This window comes from Callionymus lyra, chromosome 2 (assembly GCF_982586985.1).
Source record: "Callionymus lyra chromosome 2, fCalLyr1.hap1.1, whole genome shotgun sequence".
NCBI lineage: Eukaryota > Metazoa > Chordata > Actinopteri > Syngnathiformes > Callionymidae > Callionymus > Callionymus lyra.
Window position 1 is genome coordinate 31,495,025 of NC_141819.1, and position 22,403 is coordinate 31,517,427.

Sequence of the window (22,403 nt, forward strand, 5' to 3'; positions counted from 1 at the left end):
TATTGCATTTGTATGAATACACACATGTATATACTTAAAAACAACTTATAACATATTGAATTAAATCAAATGATTTACTATAAATAATATTTTTGAATGACGCTAAATACATTGTATTACATTACAAAGACTTAATCTCGATCTGTATGATATACATATTTTATTGTTTTAAAACAAATTAGTTAATACAATGTTTTTGTTCAGTGAATTTTATCCAGATGTTTTGTACGAAAATTGTATTGTATATGTATTTTCATGTTATATAACAGTTTTCAATTTTTTCTTCTTCTTCTATATATATATATATATATTATATGCAGTGTGATCACTTTGTTGTATATTTTACTTTTTTTGTTCAGGATGCGGAACTTTCTGATCACATCCTTATTGTAAAAAGTAGATAAATGTCGAGGGATATTTTTAAAATGTTCAAGACATCGATTCCAATTTCAAAAAGAAACGTCAATTACAAATTCAGCTGAAAATCAACTTAAAACTATTTAAGAAATAATGAAAATAAAACATATTCTCTTGTTACTTAATTGTCTCTACTTAAATCATGTTGTGTATTTCAGTAGATGTGATTTATATCGCATCCTTAAATGTTCTATTACCATTATGGACTAACAATTTTGTATGAATATTTTATTAGTGACCTCATTTATCCCAATTGGTAACAGTTGTGTTGTAATACTGTCTTTAGAATCTTCTAAACAAATACAGTTTTAACATTCAAATGAAAAATTCATATCAAATTGTTTTGTTTGTATTGTTGTTTTCTCATGTTTATATTTCTCATGTTCATTCTGTGCAAATGTAAATATCTGTACAAACGTGTGTTGGAAGAGTGACGCAGTGCCTTTAAACACTTTCACTTTGTGCATTGCTTTTGCAGCAACAGTTTTGCTTGGTCGTCTTTATACACATTGACTCGTGTTTGCAGAAAACCGTGTTTTGAAAGCAGCGTGTGGTTAGTTTGGTGTTTTCATAGATTTTTCATTCATTTTCTCAGTAAAGTATTTTTTACAGAAAGAGAACTTCAAGTCTGGTGTCACTTTTATGCGCTTGGATGACTGTAGTTCGTTCATCTCCCTGGTTCTGTACGTCACCAATAGTATGGCTTCTTTTCTTTTTAAATAGCATAATTTATGCATCAAATTAAGTAAGTAAGTAAGTAAGGATCAATTTTTATGGAATGATTTCATTTTCATATTAACTGAATGTATAATACATTCCCATAATTGTGTATTTAATAATTTCATCAAAGATCCTTTAAGTGTGGATGATTGATTCAAAAAAACAAAAAGGCCATTTAATATAACAAAAACAATGACAACAACAGCAATGCGGATCAAACAAGTTAAAAACATTTATTTAGATAGTTTCAACAATTACAAAAACCTTTTCATAGATAAACCATTGCAGACAAAAGCAGAAATGATTTACATTCAGCCTGAAGAGAGTGTCCAAATCTACCAAATTCTGATATTTAAAAAAAAAAATCAATAAAAAAAAATCTTACTCTGAATTCTGAATTTACCTTTTAAATAACTTTAAATCAGAATATCCGTCCTGAAAGCTCTAAACATAGAAGTTTTATATATATTTTATATATCTTATCTTGGTAATGTTCAAATGACTGAATGACGCCTTTTTTTTTCAAGAGTGAAAAATGCCATTTTGATTTGAGTTGTTTTAGCTCGGTCATAAAAAAACAAAAAACAAAACTTTTTTTCTGGGTTTTGTGTGTTATAGTCGATTTGTTTTCAAAAATGTTCTCACCCAAATAACGTAAGTTTGAACAGGATTAAAAATTGTTGCTCATATTATACATTGCTTTAATAGTTCATGTATTTTAGCAGCGATAAAGATATGGGTTTTAATCATGCTAAAGTACATTATACACAACTGTTTTCTATTGATGCGCATCAATTCAAATGCAATGGAAAGATGCAATAAATACTATGGTTCTTTCCATCTCGGAATTCGAACACAAGTCAAAAATGCTCATCAAAGTAATACAAATATTCGTAAAGCAAAGAGGATAAATACAAAAATCTGGTTGTTTGTTACATCTCTGGCTTCATATCTTCACAAACATGCATCAGAACACAGAAGCTTCAGATTATACAGCCACCAAATTCCAAAGCAACCACAGCGCAGTTTAGATCGTTTAGATATCCAACACAGAAACTTTTATTTACACCTGCAGTTAGATGTATTTACATTTGGACCGCAGTTTTCTTTTTTTTTCCACACGTCAGCGGACATATTGATTGATCTTGGAGTGGAGTGACATCTACCATGTACATAGAGGCTGGAGGAGGAGCACTGAGGTTATTAGCAGATGGAATATTGGGACGAAGGATTTAAGAAAAAATCAGATCATAATATACAAAATCATCCATTGTTTTATTTCCCATTTTCAAAGTCCACTTTTGTTTTATTTTATTATTGTAATCCTGATATTGCTGACTTCTAATCTCAGACTTTCTTAGATTAAAACATAAATACATATATTTGTGTAAAGTAATATATGAAATACATTACATCAGCTTATATAAAACGTTGAGATGATTCATAATCACTACGGTAAAAATGAGACAAAAATTGAATTTTGAGAAATACAATGTAATTTATAACTTTTAAATTATCCTTTTTTTAAGTTATTAGCCCAGATCTGACGACGTTATACTTTCTCAAGAGTGGACTCTTACATTTCCAACTGTAAAACATTTTAAAGCTCTAAATCACGCAAAAATTTCCTTCCCACTTCTGGATCAAGGCACATGTCACACTTCCAAAGAAAACAAATGTAAGTCCCGACCTCTTGAGTATGAAACACAAAATATTTGACTAAGAAACTCAGAAATCCGAACATTGTATTCCGACCTCGCAAGACATAAAATGTTTGTATCAAAAGATTCAACTTTTGGTCATTCAATTTCAAATATTCCAAAGACATTTCCGCGTATGTCCAACAGGAAAACTGAAACTTCCTTTTCCTCACTGAGACTCTCTGAAGGCCATCTGGTTAGTTTTGTCGTGAGCATCATAATCGCACTTGAGTCCAACCCTTTTGTGTTTACTTTTGCAGTGTTTGGTTGTTGGTTTCTTTTCAAGACAAACTAAAGACATCGTCTGTACTTTGTGCTTAAAGGCACTTCAGCAGTCACAGAAGAGTCAGACTGAGGAAATCAATGGGTTTTTGTTTTAAATTAGAAATGTTTTGCAGAACCATTTTGAATTTAAAAAAAAATCTTCACCATCAACATCAATGCTGAGAAGGTGAAGTCACATTTTCCAGTTAAATTGTAACAAGGTTAAAATTTTCCTTTAACCTTTAATGACATTCCCTGTACTCGCGGCTGACAAACAATTGTACAATCTCCCTTTTCCGTAACAGGTTCACACCCGTGATCTCCTTGTTTTTTGTCAGAGCTTCAACAATCATGGAGGAATGTCTCTCTCCTAACAACAACAAAAAAATCCTTTGGGGGTTCCAGGAGTTCCTGTCGTTAAGTTGGAGTTACTGAGGAATGTATCAGATCCGACACGAAAGGATCCAGAGCATTCGGAGCAGCAGGAGTCTGAATCTTCCAAGTATTCTGTCACTCACATCCATCAAGCCAGAAGGGTGTCATGAAAAAAAACATCCAGGTATTACCAAGAGCTGCTTCGGAACTGGATCAAGACGAAAAAAGCACATTCTTAATTATATTATATACTTTTATAGCTCAGATGCGTTATCAAATACAGATTATCTCTTGAGACTTAAAATATTTAAAGCAGCACTATGCAACATTTTCACATTTTCTGTAACGACTCATGTAGTAGAACTTTTATTTCAATGATGCTACTCATTACATAACTTCTTCGGAAAGAACCATGCAGAGTGCCATGTGACCCCAAAAACTGCTTTAGAGAAGTGGGTCACAATCTGTGTACTGAGATATTTTTTTAAATTGACCAGAAAGATAAATACATGTACATGCTCTATATGGAGTTTTGCTACTGCAGTTCCACTGTTCTAACTCTGGGGGGAGCCGGAAATGATATTTTTAAAGTTACATATTGCTGCTTCAACAGGCAGTTATCTCGAGCTTTATTTTATTTCTCAGAGTCATTTGTTATTCTCACATCTATTTCAAACATAATCTTGTTGAGATGAAAATCAAATCTAACATCATTGTGCCAACATTTAAAAGAGACTGAGATGAAAAGTCTGCCCACCTGAATTTCCCTAAAAAAGAAAGAGATGCCTTAACTTTTGATAGTAAACCACTTTTGTTAGTTGTGCTATTATAACCGTGATGACATCACTTTGGTCGTATGTGGGATCGATTTAGTGTGCAGGACCTCTAAGCCTGGTACTGTCGAAGGTCAGAGGTCGACTGAAACATGGACAGCGGATGATCTTTGATCGGAACCGGCTTCAGAAAACTTGTTGTTTCTTATCTTCAGAGTTATGAAGATTTCTGGATAAACATCTGACCTAACCTGTGAAGCTTTAAGAGTCAATCATTTAGTTTTTTACTGATTCTAACGCATCAGTTTGGAGAGTAGCATCACATTTTTATTTAAGGCTTAAAGACTTTCGCTGTCTTGTTTGTTTCCTCTCTAACAGGGCAACTGTAGAATATATCAGTACTGACCATGTTTGGGCTCTAAAACTGGAGATCCATGGAGACCATATGTCCATAGAAACATCCTAACTGGTCTTGTGTGGAAAGCTGATGAGGAAACATGACATGTGGCTGCTGAACGAAGTTTACTACAAGAATACGACGAGCAGCTCGTGAGTTTGTCGCTTGGATGAATCTGACCGGGAAACCGTAGATGATCCTGTTCATTGTCACGGACGACATCTTCAGCACTGGTCTGACCAAACTCAAGGTCGCGTGACAAGCTCAGACTTTCGGCAACAAGTAAAACGCAGCGTAACACACCAACGTCAACACTGAGAGAACCTTTTTTTTTTTTTTTCAGTTTTACGAAGCTCTTACGCCATTTTGATTGTATTTTTTAAATGACACGTCGAATCCCACTTTCACAAGATAAAACACTTTTTCAAGGACACGGCCGGTCCCTTCACTGAAACACCGCGGAGGAGCTGTGGCGCCGCCCCACCCTCGACTCCAGGGGCCGGTTCCTCTGAATAACACCGCGGACACTGAAGCACCAGACTGATTTTCACAAACACGATATTTACACTCGCGGTGCCGTGTGCACATGCCCTGCTGTCACCTGACGCCCAGGTGAGTTCAGGGTGAAGCGGCTCAGACTAGAGGCTGCTCCGGATCGCTGGAGTTGAGTTGGGTCTCTACGATGGTGTCGTCCGGGTATGGATTGGGGTACGGGTTGAGGTACGGGTTGCTGAGGTCGGTCATGGGGAGGATGGCGGGTTTGAGGTCATTGGACGCAGGCTGGTCGCCGGTGCGGCTCAGGTGGCTGGACTCTCGGCCTGTAGGCTGGACATGCGGATCTGCGAGCTGCTCTTGCTGAGGATGGAGAGCTGCGTCCCCCCGTTGACCCCACTGCTCGCCAGCGAAGGATGTCGGTGCTTCAGGTCCACAGCAAAGTACCTGTTCACCGTCCAGCTGCGCCATTTCCTCTTGATCTCCGACTGCACCTTGAGGGAGATACTTCACAAGGTCATTATTAATGGACCTCGCTGGAAGGAGAAGATCGTCCTCTGTCTCTCCCTGACCTCTGACCCTCATTTATGACAGCTTCTGATTAAAGGGCAACTAACGTTAAACCCAACTCTCCTGACTTACCCACATGATTCAAATGTTGAAGTCTTCCTCTCCGAGATATAGTAAGTCCTTCAAGATGACGATATTTTGAAATTATTACTTTATAAAGTTCTCCCTCGTCTGAAATCTCGGCAAAGGAGAGGTTACGAGAGTCCATTATGACGTAATAATGGTCTTCACTTCTCCTGCTGTAATCACGTCCGACTTTGTTTATACAACGAGTCCCTTGTAGGTGGAGACTTCCTGGATTAATGACGCGTGGTGACAAACCCCTGTGCTTCACCAATCACAGCAGAGTGGGCGTGGTTATGGTAAACAAGTTTAAGAATAACTTTTTCAGTGGGCGGGGCTTAAGCACATTTTCTAATGTAAATATTTAAATGAAAAGAGAGTTTTGTACAAACAGACACATACTGATGATACAATAGAGTCCAACATCTATTTAATACACACTTAAATAAACACATTAGTTGCCCTTTTAAGAAATTCTACATCTTTTCCTCATTCTGAGCAACTTGTCCAATGTCTGACCTTGTCAACGTCAAACTTGCTACTAGACAGTCACAAGTGTTTCTCGCTGCAAATATAATGTAAGAATCTGGAAAAGAAAGTTACCTCTCCGTTCAGGAAGCAGTAGAGGACAGCGACCACAAAGCCCTATAAAACAAGAATCAACAAATCATGAGAGGTAAACATTTAACTCTGATCTTATTTATCTATTTATATCCTTCAACACTAACTGAAAAACTGAAAAATGCTTGTAGGCAATCATAGATTAGCAAATATTTAGCTGGATATAAACAGTGAGCTAAAGGCTACATTTAAAATGTGTAGACTTTCATATTATCTGTTTTTCACTTGATAGAAATGTACGTATGAATTATTTTGTTCATTATTAAAGTGACATCATTGTTTGAGTTTCATCATTTTAGGAGAAAAGTTATAAAAGCTAATTTCAAAAAAATATAAGAAACTTTGTGAACTGAAATTGTACATTAATGAAGCTTTGCGAATGTGTGAAAAACAGACGAAGTTTTAAAATTGCGACAAAGACAAAAGTGGATACACACAATCAGATAGGAGTTGGTTTAGACAATGTCAAGCATCACCACCACTATTACAGTTCTAAACTGTTAAAAGAGAACCAAGAAAGCATGGTTTCTAGACGGATCTTGGTCTCAAGACTACAACACTACAACTATCTCCTCAAATGTGAATCTCAATTTGTCAATATTTTTCCAAAACCTTTTATTATTTTTAACAAACTGCATCTTAAATCACAAGCAGATTCATTTGTTGCCGTGTTCAAGATCGTTGGATTTTGCAGTGACACAATCCTGCCAGCAGATGGCGGAATTAAAAAGTTCAATTTAACTTACGACGCATTTTCAGATAATTTTCTACTCTTAGAAATACAAAAGCTGATAACATAACAATGCTAAAGTGACGCTTCAACCTCACCTGGAATGACCCGAGTCCGAGTTCAAACACGAGACGTTCTCTCTTGCTGATGTGCTCCGGAGAGAAGGCGAACACAGTGTAGTGGATCCCGAAGAGAGGGATCAGCAGCAGCGTGGATCGAGCCAGCCTCCTGTTCAACACACACACACCAGGGGTCGCTCATCTCAAAATAAACAACGTGTATGTCTTTATGACCAAGTTTGAGCCTGTTTAAAGCTGCTCACAAGTAGATGCTCGACTCGTTCCCACCGATATCCGGGGACTGGAGCTTCTGAACCAGGATGACGATGATCCCGATAAAGAGCACAAAGTTGACCTGCAAAAATGAATGAAATAAAACAAAATAAATCATTTGCTTCTTTTAAAATTGTTCCCTGCGCGGTGGATGTTTACTGACCATGATGGAAGCCAGAACCGGTCCCTTGATCACCCACCAGATGGCAGCATTGTCGTTCAAATCCCAGCATCTGCGGCCGACAATGAGTCATTCGCTCTTTAAATACATGTTGACGAGTCAAGAACACAAGGTGCTCCAGAGACTGAGGAACAGCTTATTGAAGTGTCGTTTGCTTTATGGTTTCATAAATCAAAGTACGCCTAATAAATTGCATTAGAAGAAAGGAGGAAAAAAATATATACATATTTAAATTCTTAAATTTTAGATTACGGCCTGCATTCATTGTTCTTAAATTAAGAGCAAAAGTTGAAAATGATGTTGGGAAGTCAGCAATTAATAACACTGAAGTTTACGAAATAGAAATAATAATAATAAATTTTATTTGTGAGATGCCTTTTCACAAAACCACACAGAAAAATCAGAATTAAAAAAAAAAAAAAAAATAGTTCAAAAGCTAAGAAAGACCTAAAAAAGTGAGTATGTTCATTTAATTAACTGTCATTTTAAACTAATAATACATTTCATTTGTATTTTGTCCTTGCTTTTATAATTTATTGTTATGTTTTGAACCAGTCTGAGATATTTGGTTAAGGAACTATGTTTGCATTTTTCTCATTATGTTTGTCTATCTTCTTTCACTTTCTTTTTTTCCTTTTGACCGTTCAGCCCCCACGACAGTCACAACGTATGACTCGCCCCCCTGAGGAAATCTAATTGCCTTCCTCCTGGTTTCGAAGGACACAGGAGACTTCAAGTGGCCTTCAGGTCACTAAGTAAAGAAGTGACAAATGTTTGGCTGACTGAACACTCAACCATCTCTGAGGGGTTTCAATCATCCTCTGTTGCACCGCAGTATCGTGGGCGAGAGAGAAGTTCACAAGTGTCATCCGTCACGGCCGGTCATTTATACACACTGACACGACTACGATGGAAAAGTCCTCAGTGAGGACTGTGTAGCTACAGCCATGATGAATGTAAGATACATTTTAAAAAATGAGGCCTCAATAAACACTGTGAAACAGTGTCTTCATTTAAAAAGGCCACTAGATGGCACTCTCTGCTTTATAATATTTGGCTCTAATCTATTAATTTAAGGAAACCTGTTATTGTTTTCAAAAGAACGCGCCATCTAGTGGCCTTTCAAAATGAACACACTGTATCATGATACTTGATGATAATTCCAACACCTCTGATAATTGGATTTGCTGGAAAGCACAGATGAGCTCATTCCAACTTACCCGATGTCATCATAGTGCAGCCTCAGCACCGACCACACGGTCACACACAGCGTCGGCGCTCCTGGTGGTAAGAATCAAACCGTTAAAGTTCAATCCAAACACTTGAACGCTGCAGCCTCACCCCAGCCGATGATGATGTACCAGTAGAAGTAACGTTTCTCGGGGAAGAAAGTCTCCACCAGCAGCGTGAAGAGATAAAGGCCCTCGATGAAAAGCCAGAAGTAGTTGGAAAGGACGCAGTAGTGGAAGAAAACCATCACGGCTCGACACTCCACCTGCGGAGGAGGAAAGGGGTTGAGAGCGTGGCGGGGGGTGAGGCGGGTCAGCGGGGGGGTCCTGCCACTCACAGTGTGGAGGAAGCAGTGATCACTGTCCTCCTGAGCGTACAGCACGCCGTCCTTGATGAACACGGAGATGGCTCGCAGCATGAAGGACACAAACAGGTTCATGTGGATGAAGTTCCTCGTGCAGTGAAGCTTCCTGTGTGGAGGCACAAGACGAGAGGGATTGATCACTTCAGCAGAATCAGGATCGATCAGCACGGCTTTAAATAGTTTTGGACAGAATTGATCACACAATGGCTTTTTTCATTTTCTTTGCAATGTTTTCACTTTTTGTTCGCGAACCTTATTTTTAAAGTTATTCAGAAAGAATAAAAAGCCCTGCATGCAAATAATGATGCAACTTTTTGGGGGGACTTCTACGTTTCAAAACCTTTTTTTTGCAGTTGAAATTTTTAAGAATTAAAAGGGGGGGAAATGATTTTACTCTGGTGGGAAGGAAAGCTTAAATTAAATTTATTTTAATATTTCAATGACATGTTCATTTGTTTTCGTCAGTTTTATTTAGCAATGTTAAAATAAAAACATATAAATTGCAATATACAAGAGAGCCCCTCCAGTATTGTTGCCTCTTTTCACTCTAAAAGAATGAAGAGACACAGATATAGCTCTTAATTTGTCAAACTACACAGTAGCTTAGGGTGGTCTATGTGACCAGTTCATTTTTAACTTATGTTAATCTTTACGTATCACAAAATCGAGCAACAATAATCACACTATATAAAGTAAAGAGTATTAAAGAATAAGTAGCATTTTGATATTATTATTATTTTTACATATTCTTTGTTATTATGGTTAATTTTTGCACTTTTATTTCAACAATGTTCTTCACTACGCATTATTTTAACCGTGTCATTGATCGTCCATGTGACCACCATACTGCTTTACACAGAAAAAATGTTCTTTTGGCAGATCAATCGGGGTTGCTTTATATACAAGTCAAATCTAACAGGATTATTTCATATGATATACTTGGTGATTTCATATATGTTTTAGGCTGATAAACGTACTTATCCTTCAGTGCAATTGCACTTGAGTAGAATCTGTGACTGCAGAAGTGAAGGTTCTAACGTTGAGCGACTTAATTTATTGATACCAATATGACTAAAGTAAGACACATCGGCTCACACCTGAACCTGCAGAGGATGACCATGGCAGTGGTCAGGGAGATCAGCGACGTGCTGTAGCCGACCGTGTACAGCGCTTTCACCGACACGAAGAACATGTCCTGAGCAGAGGCAAGAACTTCGATGATCAGTCCAGAAGTGAGATGGAGAGAGGGAAACAGAGGAGGACAAACCGGGTGATTTCCTTCTTCGTCAAACAGACACGCGTCCACGTAGTGAGGATATGTCTCGGACCAGCCGTACTCGGTACAATTCCGATTGACTTTGGCAAGCTCTGGAGACATATAGGCAGACAACACCGTCAACACTGGCTCGTGACATCACAGAGGATCTCAAAGTTAGTCTCTATGATAAATATAATGAAGAACGACTTTACTCACCAAAGTCTTCTTCACTCATGAACTGCGAAAAGAGTTCTGGACAGTTGACCTCCACGACCTGCCCGAACCTGGCTGGTTGCCAACATGTCAGGTTGTCCCACATCCATGTACAGCCTACAACGTAAGGTTACATTATTTCGTGTGTCTACTGTAGACAACTTTGTAGCAATAAGCACAGATTTGAAAGACAGAACATACTAAGTACCTTGATATTATACAATGTCGTCGTCTTTATAAAGTAAAGGAGACCGATTTAAGCTTTAGCAAGAAAAAGTAAAGGTTTGGTTTAACTACAATTATAATGTTCTTGTGTCATGCAAAGGATCATGGGATAGATGACACCCTTATTAAGTTCACTGCTGTAGTTCTAACTATTTTCCTTGCATTTTACAGTGGACAGCTCCTTGAACATGCTCCTTGAAAATGCCCTGGTATGTAACATATATCATAAGTACTAAGAGTTTAAAAGAAGAAAGAAAAAGGTTTTATTATTTTGTTGTTTTTTTATCATCAGATAGTGTGAATAGAAAGCTGAGCCTTGTAGAATGTAGGTACTGACTCTATATACTTTTATCTTTTTTTAATTAGCAAAAAATGAAACTTGAATAGGTTTTGCCTTTGCAATTTCTTGTCGTGTTTCATCATGATTCAACTCTCTTTCGCTGGTAATTACAAATCTTTACAAAATGTAGCTAGATGAATACAAACATGAATTTGTATTTATTAATAATTTTTAAAGACATGGTAGCTAAACATAAACTTTTCCAGATTCAGCACTATTCTTCACACTTCATAATGGTTTATTAAAAAGTTTATTATCATGTCAGCAGCAGGGCGTTAGTTTGAGTTACACTTCTTTGCTGCCCAAACTGTTTATAGAAACACTCTGCAATGGATTAGCTAAGAGTTGCGTTTATAAATAAGCGTTGGGGAAGAGATTTGACCCAAAGCTTAGGGATCTGATTTTAGTCGGCTGTCAATCAATGCCAAATTGATTAGCTTTCATTTCAAGGTTTTCAATCATAACCGGTTTCTAATTAAAGTAACGAACTGGATTCATGGGATGGGACCGCCTGTCAGAAGGCATTTACTGCCCGGACGCAGACAAATCTGCTTGCGCCGTGAATTGCGGCAACTCACACCAAAGTGAAGTGATGTTTATTTTTTCAGTGTAAAAAAGCAATTAAACATGTGCAAGTAGTGTTTCATTTGACTGCATATACTTAATTTTGATTGTTTTCAATTGACTGATTCCCTGCATGTCCGACCAGCTCGATCTTGGAACAGTTATGAGGGTAAGTATCTACTGATTTCCAGCAGTATTCTATGGTTAAATATTAGCGGTACTTCCTAGTTTTCTTTTCAAATTTTTTTTTTTGAACAACATCAATAAAAACTTAAACACAAATTAGCTGTGAAGTAAATGTGTATTTTGGTGAATAAAACGGTCTGAAAAAGGGGCAGACATAATCACTTGTTCTGCTCAATCTATAAAATCTTGAATGATTGCAGTAGAATTGTGTACAGTTATATGAAAACATCATCACGTAAAGATTAGATAGAAATATACAAATAAACAACAATAATAAAATGACATTTAGGGACAGGATGAGCAACTGATGTTGCTGGACTGTTGATGTTACACCTGGTCAAAAGTGGGAGCAAGCCATGCCCTCATCGAGGCCACATCATTTAATTAATTTATTAATTCTACTAACATGAGATCAAATGTACATGAGCTGTCATATGAAATCTGGGTAACACTTTAGAATGACGAACATATCTATATACTTATTTATATATGTATAACAGAAAATGGGTCACGAAATTACGATCATGAAGTTATAACTCACACTTTCTTTATTGGGACTATATTCTACCCTAAATATCATGATTTTAGAATATCATCATTTTGAACAACACCATAATTACTGGTTATTAATGGGGAAAAAAAGTAATGTAAGATTAACTTGGGTGAACTCCTCACCATAAAGTTTAGGTTAGAAAAGTAATAAAATAAATAAAAACATTAATAAAAGTGTCTCTTTACAAGGATAAAAAACAACTATAAAAGTATTAATAGCATCCTGATTAATCAAAAATAAATATTTGTAATTGTGTTTATATTCCATTTTCTAAAGTGGCAGCGTATTCTTACTTATATGTAAGTATTATTATAATTATTTGACAGTTATACATGTGTCAAACACATGACACATGACACTTTAATACTGGTTTTCTACAAGTATTTACAGCAACATCATTTTTGTTAATAACCAGCCCTGAGGTTTCATTCAGCTTTAACTCCTTATCGTCATCTCTCCTCAAGATATTAAGGGCAGATTATAATCCAGATGAACAAGGTGTGATTTGGTACTTTATAATGGTTAATAAGTGCTATTAATACACGTGTGAATAAATTAGTAATTAATAGTTAATATGTGTTTTTATTCTAAAGAGTTACCAAAAAAGGGCTAAAGTTAAACATGTTAAATGCTAACCCTCAGAATACCTGCTACATTAGATAGAGGATAGTCCATCGGTGCAGTGAAAACAGAAATACTAATTTCTAATCCCAAAAATACAGGCGAAAGGAACACACCTGGAAAGTCTGGATCATTGGCGGGGTGCTTGGAGGTCGCCATCTCTAGACATTTCTCCTCCTCTCTCTTGATCACGCAGTTGGCGGGAACCTGCTGAGCAGAACTCTGCAAGAGCCAAACAAGGACAGAGTCAGCACAGATGAAGGTCTTCAAAAAATGTTGTTTCTCTTTTGTGTACACTTGTTGTTGCGCACAGAAGAGGACCGGATCCAAATGAATTCAGATATATTCCGCAGTCTTACTCGTTCAGCCCATTAAAATGCTTGACCCGTCAGCGATAATGGCGTGTTTAGCACACGTGAATCTATTTCATTGAGAGAAAATCATGCTGATGTTGTGAGCTGCAGGAGGTCAAACCCGCCAGGACTCTCTCTGATTATCTCCATGATATCATCTGTGCCGTGTAATCTCCTGTGACTAATTACATCATGCCTGTCTGCTCCGGATTCTGGTTCCAATCGTAACGAGGATGAACTTTGTGCGTACATCAACACCTGCTGCAGATCGTAGGTGCACAGCTCACACAGATGTCCCTCACATTGCCAAACCAACAGTGTATAAGCCTGGCGTATAATTTGTATTATTATATCTATTCTTTTTTATGTACTATTTCTTTCTTTAGCAAAGTGCAAATGCTCAGTTTTGGGTAGAACTCTTTGTCATAGAAAGAGGCTCTCTCGCGACAAGCAAAAGATCAAGAAAATTAGCTTACATGCTAAGAAAGAAGATAGTTTTGTTCTATTTGAACGGTTGATTTGTGCATCATGGAAACAGACCCATTATGAAGGACACACGGGGAAATAGTTTAAAATGATCCGTCTTGCTGTTGAAGAAGGAAATAAAATTGTTGAACATAAGCTTAACATTGATAAGTCAATGGTGAGACGTTGGAGACGGCAGCGTAATGGGCTGACTTGACGCAAAAAGGCTTTCAAAAGAAAAAAGTACATGGCCTGAACTTGACAGTATGTTGTTTTTGGGCGTGTGTGCAGTGTTACTGTCCTTTTACAGGCTTTTATTTGTTTTTAGACAAATTGTTTATTTTGGCTCATATGAAGGAGGGAGTCTGTAATCTATATATATATAAATATATATATAAATGTGAAAGTCTTTTTTTAATTCGGGTGGTAAAACTTATTTTGGTTCTAAAAATAATTAGGGGTCTTATTTACAAAGAGTCTATAGATTGATAGAAGCCGAATAATAATTTTTGAATGGGGGCCTCAACCAGAGATTACTGCTACAACTGCACTACTATAACCGATTAAAATGAATGTAAAGTTGGGATTTTGTTTTTTCCTCTATGGAGAAATGCAAGTATATTAATCAAACTTAATAAACCTTTATTGAGGAGCTCCGACACAAATTGTGAAAATTGATTTTTGTGCCGAGCTTGACAGTAAAATCCATGTGGATCAAGGTCAATATAAGTCTGGTCGATGTTTCCTAAATTGGAAATTCATATCAGCAACTGAGACACACCCAGTTTTTCACCTTTGAAATAATCACTTTAACCATCAAATAAACATTTTTCATAATATGATTAACGTCATTTGTATACAATTGAAAATACATTCATATTAATCTTTAATTTCGGCTACATTTGACTGATAGGAGCCGATGTGTGGATTTTCTCATTCATTCTGAATGATGTTTTGCCTCCGCTGAATGAATCAGTCTCTGTTTTTGCTGCAACACACTGTTGGATGAATAATAGATGCAGACTAGGTCTCTTTAACACCTGCAGCTGAACCAAGACAACAATGGATCGTGTTCAAAGGGGACATTAGACCCTGGGATTAGTCCCTCTGCTTTCACAACCTCATTGTTTCAAACGCCTTCTTGGACCTCAGACAAATCGCTAAATAAAGGACGATAAATAAATAAATAACATGGAATATATGATTATTATCTTATAAAAACAATGTTATCTATAATAACTGTAAAGTTTAATGCAATGAAACCTCTTTTTTTTGTTTTCTGGGGTGAATATGTTTGAACCATCTTTCACCATGTTATCTCTCTCCTATCTTTTTATTGAGGTAGAAGGTGCAGGAGCCTATCCCAGCTATTCTAGGTGACAGGCAGAGGATACCCTGAACAGATCACCAGCCTTTCCCGAGTGATAGTGAATGAAAACCAAAGGGGTGATGTAATGTTTTAAAAAGTGAAGTACAAATTTCATCAGGTGTCTGCTTTATCCTGGCTCAGGGGTGAACCTGTAACCCGGCCTAAATATTTTCACGGCATTGAAAAACAAAATAACAGCCTGGTTTAAAAAACATCTTGAATCTTAAATGGTTATTGAGCTTTAAACACACTGTTGAGGGAGATTGTATTCTTCACTGGAAAGCAAGCTTTAGCTGCCATATAAATATAAATCACATAAATGGGCGTGGTTTTGTGGCCCAATCGTAAATTAACCAGCAAATCCATTCCTTGTCAGGATGCATTACCAAGATTGCTGCTCGCAACCGACAGTGACATCCTCTTATCTTGTACAATCTATGATGGTGGCGAACATGGTATGGATCTTATATAAGGTAAAGAAGATATAAAACAATTAAAAGGCTCTGTTTCGAGAGTCAGAATATTTTTGTTCTCAAAATAACGCTTCTTCTTATAGTCATTCAATTCTCCTTAGTACTGTATATTTCTACTTATGTCATCTTCAAACTGATCTGCATTCTAGACGGTGGATAGCTCAAACAATTGTGGTGCTGCTGCAGTGCAACAGAAAAATGAAAGTCTCACAGAAACCTGTTGTACTTTATCAAAAACATTTATAAACACTAAAAAATCTACCTCTTTGCTCCATTTAAGCAGTTAGAGAAATAGAAAATAATACTTTACCAGAGGCAGGACGAGGAAGGCGATGAGGAAGATGAGGTAAGATGCCATTTTGTTATTGTTAGTCAAGTGGAAGTTTCTTCTCAGCGGATGTTTTCAGAAGAAGATCACCTCAGGATCTGGAGAAGACAAGGAGCAACATTGACTGAGGAAGAAAGATTCATTTACATTTAGGCTGCAAATGTGAAGAGTGGTTGTTTTTGTTTGTTATATAATGTGTTGGCATTCAGGGATATTGTTGTTATTCAATATAATTAACTTACATTGTTAATTGGAAACTAGAAACAAGATCATTCTTCACAAAATATCCCTCAGCTTTCTGGTGTGACGAGTGGGAAACCTTATCATCTAGCTATTCCTGCATTAAACCCTGGGCCTCCTCCCAGTACACATATCCAAGAGGCTAACAGTCGCAATGGCAGTTCAAACCACTTTATTGATACTCATTTCTCCTCAGTTACATAATTGGCCGGGTGGCCGGTCCCGGGTCGGAGTGTGTCTGTGCGTGTCCACATGACTCGGCAGGCCCGCAGGCTTTTCTCGAGTGAAGCCAAGTGGCAGGACTCTGTCCCATGAGGAGAGCTCGGCGGCTTGGCATCCAAGCCCGGGTAGAACCAAGCCAAACTCCGCCTCCGGGTTGTCATGGGCAACAGCCGAGAGGGCTGCTGAGTTTTGGATCAGCACCATTTGGACCTCAGAGCCCCTTCTGTTTTCTTTGACGTAAATAAACTCTGAAGTTATTTCTGTTTAGCCGTTTCATTCTAAACTACATAAAAATCAAACGTCTGTGATCTGAATGTCTTTTTATGTGGAATGGAAAGAATCACATACGTTACGGATCAATGTTGCCACTGATCGATCACATGGTCTTTAGGCCTCATCCGTGTCAATCTTTATCTTAAGTGAAGCCTATTGTCATTGATCTTTGTAGATGATTCTAATGAAGGACAGGATGTCAACCGATCATCATCATCTGTCTCGAAAGACGAAAAGAACTTCATGAATCTGTGGTAAATTCAAAGCTACGTATTTTAGTTTTGCGAGGTAAGGTCAAATTGTGCAGTTCTATGAAGACAAAATCCATTTAAACACAAAAAGTGGGAAGGCATTTCAAGGCAGAAACATATTGAATATCTGTGGATTACAGACTGTAAGGCAACTAAAACAGTATATCAATGGTCAGCTCTGGATTTGTTTAACCAAGGTTTTTTTTTGGCAGCTGTAGCTGAGGTGAAGCCTCATCTATGAAGGTCACTGTTTGCCGCTGGTCTTCACTAAAATCATGTTTGACCCACCAGTAGCTCTTATGTCTCTACCAGTTTCTCGGCAATTCATTTAACATGACCGTCCCATTTCTGTTCAGCTTCTACCTTCTAAGTTAATGTTCCAGGACTTAAAGGGTTCATATCATGCTCATTTTACACACTATTAAAATGATATTGTACACCAGTAGATTGATTTTGAATCCTTCTTTTCACCAATTATCAGTGTATTATTAGATAAATTGTGTCTTAATGGATTAAAATAAATAACCTGATGACATATAAAGAGATAAATGTATATTTTTTGTTTTTGTAGTGTCATTAAGCTTTAGCAGACACACAATAAAACTTTCTCCAAATCATCGATCTTGTCTGGATATCACTATTTTTAGGTTGTCTATTCAATCATTTACACATCCGTGTTTTAAAAACCACACCTCACTTTTCATTTATCGTGACTTGAGGCCTGGACTTTGTGTTTTGAGCAGATAAGTGGGAGCACGCCTTCACCCCTTGAGCCTCAGCAGCTGTCAGAGCCGGACCCTGCCTGGGGGCACCCCAACTGTAAAGGGACTTTGACTGTGGGTAGAAGATCATTAAGATCTTCAATTCCTCCCTCCACTCCCGGCAGACTCAGGGAGCACTCTTCCAAAAATCATTTCTGACGATTCATAATTTCTCTCTTCGCTGCTCCTTTGTTCATTTTCCCTTTAACTGTGCGTGACCAGGCGATTGTGCGGGAACGCGCAAGTGTGTTTGCCTTTTTAATGATTGTGTGCATTTGAAAGAGTGCGCATGAAAAGTACACACATAGGAACACACACCCAGACTGACAGTGTTGAACATGAAAACCTCTGAGACTCATTACGCCACTGATTACAGCTCGGGGACGGAACAGACACACATTCATACTCTCAAGACGCACATCCTCGCACACCATTTCCTACAGTCAAACACATGTCCACAGACACACTGACACATCCACACACCGTTACCTTCCCTCACACAAATGCAGGAGTAGAAAACTGCTTTATGAAATCGCATTTATAAGGAAAACAACTTGACTAAATATCCATATTCTATCACGGAGTTGGGACTAGAAAAGGCTCCGAGCTGAAACAAAGCCCAGGTCTGATCTAACAACTTAATCTCTCGGTGGATCATCAGATTCCTATAGTAAGTCCCTCAAGTCTCAGGATCTATATTTAGCATCAGGAATGATGGGAGGAATTAACACTCACAGAGACATTGTCTTCCTTTTCATAGAGCGAGGGAGAAAAGTGTCCCGGTTTCTGTCTCGTATTATCTGACACTTTCCCGAAATCCTCCAAGGAAACAGACGAAAATATCCAAACTTAAAAAGACGTCTTTCATACGTGATGATAATAGTTTCATGTTTTTCAAAAGTCAGTAAACTTAAGGTTGGAATTCATCAATATCATTATTATAATTATATTAATAATGAGCTAAGCCTGGGAAATAAAGCCATCGCCAGCATGTGTCTGTTTGCATTTAAGTAAAAACCCCTTTCATAGTTGACTCTTTTGCGGCATGATGTTGTTTCACAAACGCAACTGTTTTTAATATTTATATAATATATTTATATTTTAAAAAATGTGTTAACATTTTTAAATGTTGTTGCTGACCTCATGACTTTCTGTCAAAATCCCTTAATTCATTTTCAATGATTTTTCCCTCATTTGGGGGATGAAGCCTGTCCCAGCTGCCCAGGGAAAGAGGCAGGGGACACCCTGAAAAGAAACCCAGCCTGTCGCAGGGTCCACAGACACTAAACAAATATTAAAACCTACTGACAATATGGAGTACTCCATCGACTTCTGTGTGTTTGGGTTTTGGGATTCAGGAGAGAAAATCCATGTTACCACTGACAATACATGTGAAAAAATGAAAAAAACGACACATTTAAAAAATGCCAGTTGCTTTAAGCTGAAGCTCAAACATCAAACTTGCAATGATAGAGATTATCCAAGTGTTTTGAATCAGAAATACAGTGAGTAAGTCTCCTGGGGAACAGACAGAACTGACAAAGGGCCATGAAGTCATTTGAATCAACTTGTTGACGCTATATCTGCGTTTCATAATACTTTGAGGATTCCTTTCATAACTCACTTAGTAGAACGTTCTAAACATTTCTTCATGATGCCCTTGACTTTTCATATCCTAGTAACAATACGACCACCAAGCGGCTGAATTTGTTTGTTACTTTCCATCGAGAGAGGACAGCTTTGCAATGTAAACAGATTCACAAGCTGGGCTGAAAAACCTTCTGTTTTATAACAATGTAATTACACTTTTCTATCAATGGAAGGATCCAAAAAGGAAATATATTCAACCTTCTGTGGTCCTGCTTTTTTATTTTGATAGATGATGTAATGTAGACCAACTTGTTCAAGTTTTATGCTCCAGCAGTATTGTCAGTGACCAAAAGAGATATGAGGGGCTGAAATAACTTTGTCCTAAGGGTGTCTGGATTCTTCCTATGTGATTCACAAGCTAAGTCCTCCAGCTTATTGACAGGAAATGCCAATTTAGATGTCCCATGTCCCACTCACGGGAGGTCTCAGTTGAAATCGTGCTACAGAAATGTGCTACAACCAAAATGTACTACAACCAAGTCCCTTGCAGTTGAGACTCTTGGTCACCGACAATACCAATTCACAGGTTAGTGTTGATAATGAGTCAGTTATTACCTCCTTAACTCCCTTCATCCGACATCTTACTTCTCACCCACTGTGACTGTCAGAATAAAAACCTCCTTTAATGTTGATTCACGTCGTCATGGTAACAACAGCTTTAAGGAATGACTCAGAATTTTGCATCAATCGCGACCTGCTTGATCCTGCCTCAGTCTTTGAGAGATTTCACTCGACCTTTCAGACGCCAAAATCTGCAGAGACAATCAAGAGCCTCAGCTCTCTGAAGACGTCCTAATAGACAAATATTTATCTGCCGACCGTCCTGTGAATCTAAACTAAAGATCGCATCGCAGGGCTCCCTTCATGGTCCAGATGGCGCTAAGAGTGTTTTCCTTCTGGATCAACTCCACATCTGAACGTGGCCCAGATGTTGAGCAGGTCCGTTTACATCCCATGACATTAACAGCAACTAAGAGTGGTGCTGACGTTCGACTCATTCATTACCTTCTATGAATGATGCTGAACAGTGCTGGGCTGGTTTAAAAAGAAAAGTTACATGTTGTAGACAACCACACATAGACATATCCATCTCTCTTCTGCTCCTGTGTTCATTATTTGAAACCACTTTCTTCCTATATTTTCCGCGTTATCCACATTATGTCATTTTATCTTAAAGTAAGTAAGTAAGTAATATTTAAAGTTTGTGAATTTAATTAACATTTTTAACACCCTGTTAAACAACTAATTTTAATTTATTTTCCTTTCTTTCTGAAGGATCATTTAATTTCGGAGAGAATTTCACCAATGACTTGGAAGTAGTTTTGACGTGTAAATCAGTTCCTAAAGAATTACCCATCAGAAATAATGTTCAGGTTTCATGTCCAATAAAGAATAACGCAAGTAGTTTACAAAAATGTGGGCGGGGTGCGGACAGCTGGCTCATGTAACGGATCTGATTCAAGCGCTGGAAGGCGTCGCCACTGTTCAGCGTCTCCGATTGGTTTGATGAGAGGATCGGTGTAAACGGTTGAATCGGAGACGATTGAGAGTTTACAAATGATGCACACTAGACGGCCGGTTGCTTTGAGACTTTAGGAAAACGATCAAGAATGGAGTTCTCTGGCAAAAGTGAGCTGGTGATCAGCCCTAATAAATCCAGGCTTCATTTCTCACAGAAACAATTTAAAAATACAACAATCATTCTGCTCATTGCATCAATCATGGGTTAAAAGAAATCAATTTCTGCAGAAAACAAGACTTTACATCCAGTCCTTTTTTCCTAACAAGAAAGCGGGACGCCTGGGCATCTTCGCTGCCCCTGCGACCCAGGCAAGCCATTGAATCCTTGAATCCATTATAACAATGTTAGTCATGTCACATATTTGGGAGGCTCAACACACAATGATTGTTGCGCATGTTGATTCTGTATTCTGACTAGAATGCATCTATAATTGCACTGACGGCATGTAGGAGTGTGTGTACATATGTTTGTGTGTCTTGACCAAAGCTCTGGGGAAGATTAAGTCTTAATTAGAGCTTAATGAGTGTTTGACACGTTTCATGGTCACCTGAACTATCTCTCAATCGGAGCATCCAAACATGTTCCTCTGCAGTGTCTTGACAATTCTGCAGAAGATGCATCAAGATTGTCTCCCCGATCCCGCCTGTCTATTTCTCACATCAGGATTTCTCTTACCATGGTATGGATTCTTCTCAGATGCAAAGTCCTGCTTTTACTCCTCCTCTGGGTGTTCCGTGTGGAGCTCTCACAAGACACTGAAGCTTGAGCACCTCGAAGGAAAACGATACAAAATTGTCAAACAAAGAAATGTCCTCCAAACGAAGCTCCTCGTCTGTGTGGGTGGAATTATCAGCGCTGAGCTGCGGAGGTCCGATCGTGTCGCGCTCCACACAAGAATGCAGTGAGCATCTCAACTACCTCCTCCCCCATTCTGTCTCTTTCTCGCACACTCTCTCTTACACACTAATGAACTCTCACACACACACAATCCAATTTCTCTTGATGGATGTGTAAACAAATGTGTTAAATGATGCAGATTCAACGCAGAAAACCATTCAGATATGTGAGTGATTTCAGCACCTCGGAGAGCAATATCGATGGATTAATCTGAATTGATGAAACATTTAATTGAATTATCCCTCATTATCTAAAGACAACACAGTGACTATATTTATGTTAATCTGATCAGTTTTGATGTAGCACAACATGAATAGTTTATTTAATAGAAAATCATCTTTTTTAGGACGAGTTAATATTGTTTCTTTTTTCCCATTTATTCTGCCTGGGACATTTTTATGATTTAAATA

The 22,403-nt window shown here is 37.9% G+C and overlaps 1 protein-coding gene across 2 annotated transcripts; it reads right to left on the reverse strand.

The window, feature by feature from the left end:
• Positions 1–1,345: 1,345 nt before the first annotated feature.
• On the reverse strand, positions 1,346–22,042 carry LOC148086545 (pituitary adenylate cyclase-activating polypeptide type I receptor-like). 2 transcript variants are annotated; one of them, XM_087784684.1, is made up of 14 exons: positions 21,772–22,042; positions 16,160–16,275; positions 13,306–13,411; positions 10,704–10,817; positions 10,497–10,597; positions 10,327–10,424; positions 9,203–9,335; positions 8,977–9,130; positions 8,856–8,916; positions 7,618–7,687; positions 7,445–7,536; positions 7,221–7,350; positions 6,375–6,416; positions 1,346–5,645 (listed from the first exon to the last, which is right to left on the reverse strand). In XM_087784684.1, exons 2-14 carry the CDS (start codon positions 16,205–16,207, stop codon positions 5,280–5,282), a joined length of 1,515 nt encoding a protein of 504 aa, XP_087640810.1. In that variant the 5' UTR covers positions 16,208–16,275; positions 21,772–22,042; the 3' UTR covers positions 1,346–5,279. The 2 variants fall into 2 exon arrangements, with proteins under 2 accessions (XP_087640810.1, XP_087640811.1); XM_087784685.1 differs by having other exon boundaries at positions 5,290–5,632; positions 21,772–22,041.
• Positions 22,043–22,403: the final 361 nt, after the last annotated feature.

Excerpts from the sequence above, each read along its gene's own strand:
- LOC148086545 (XM_087784684.1), bottom strand. The coding sequence starts at position 16,207 with ATGGCATCTTACCTCATCTTCCTCATCGCCTTCCTCGTCCTGCCTCTG. Across the intron at positions 13,412-16,159 it reads CCTTCCTCGTCCTGCCTCTG|AGTTCTGCTCAGCAGGTTCC; the intron begins GTAAAGTATTAT and ends TGGCTCTTGCAG. Across the intron at positions 5,646-6,374 it reads ACTGCTTCCTGAACGGAGAG|TATCTCCCTCAAGGTGCAGT; the intron begins GTAACTTTCTTT and ends GACCTTGTGAAG.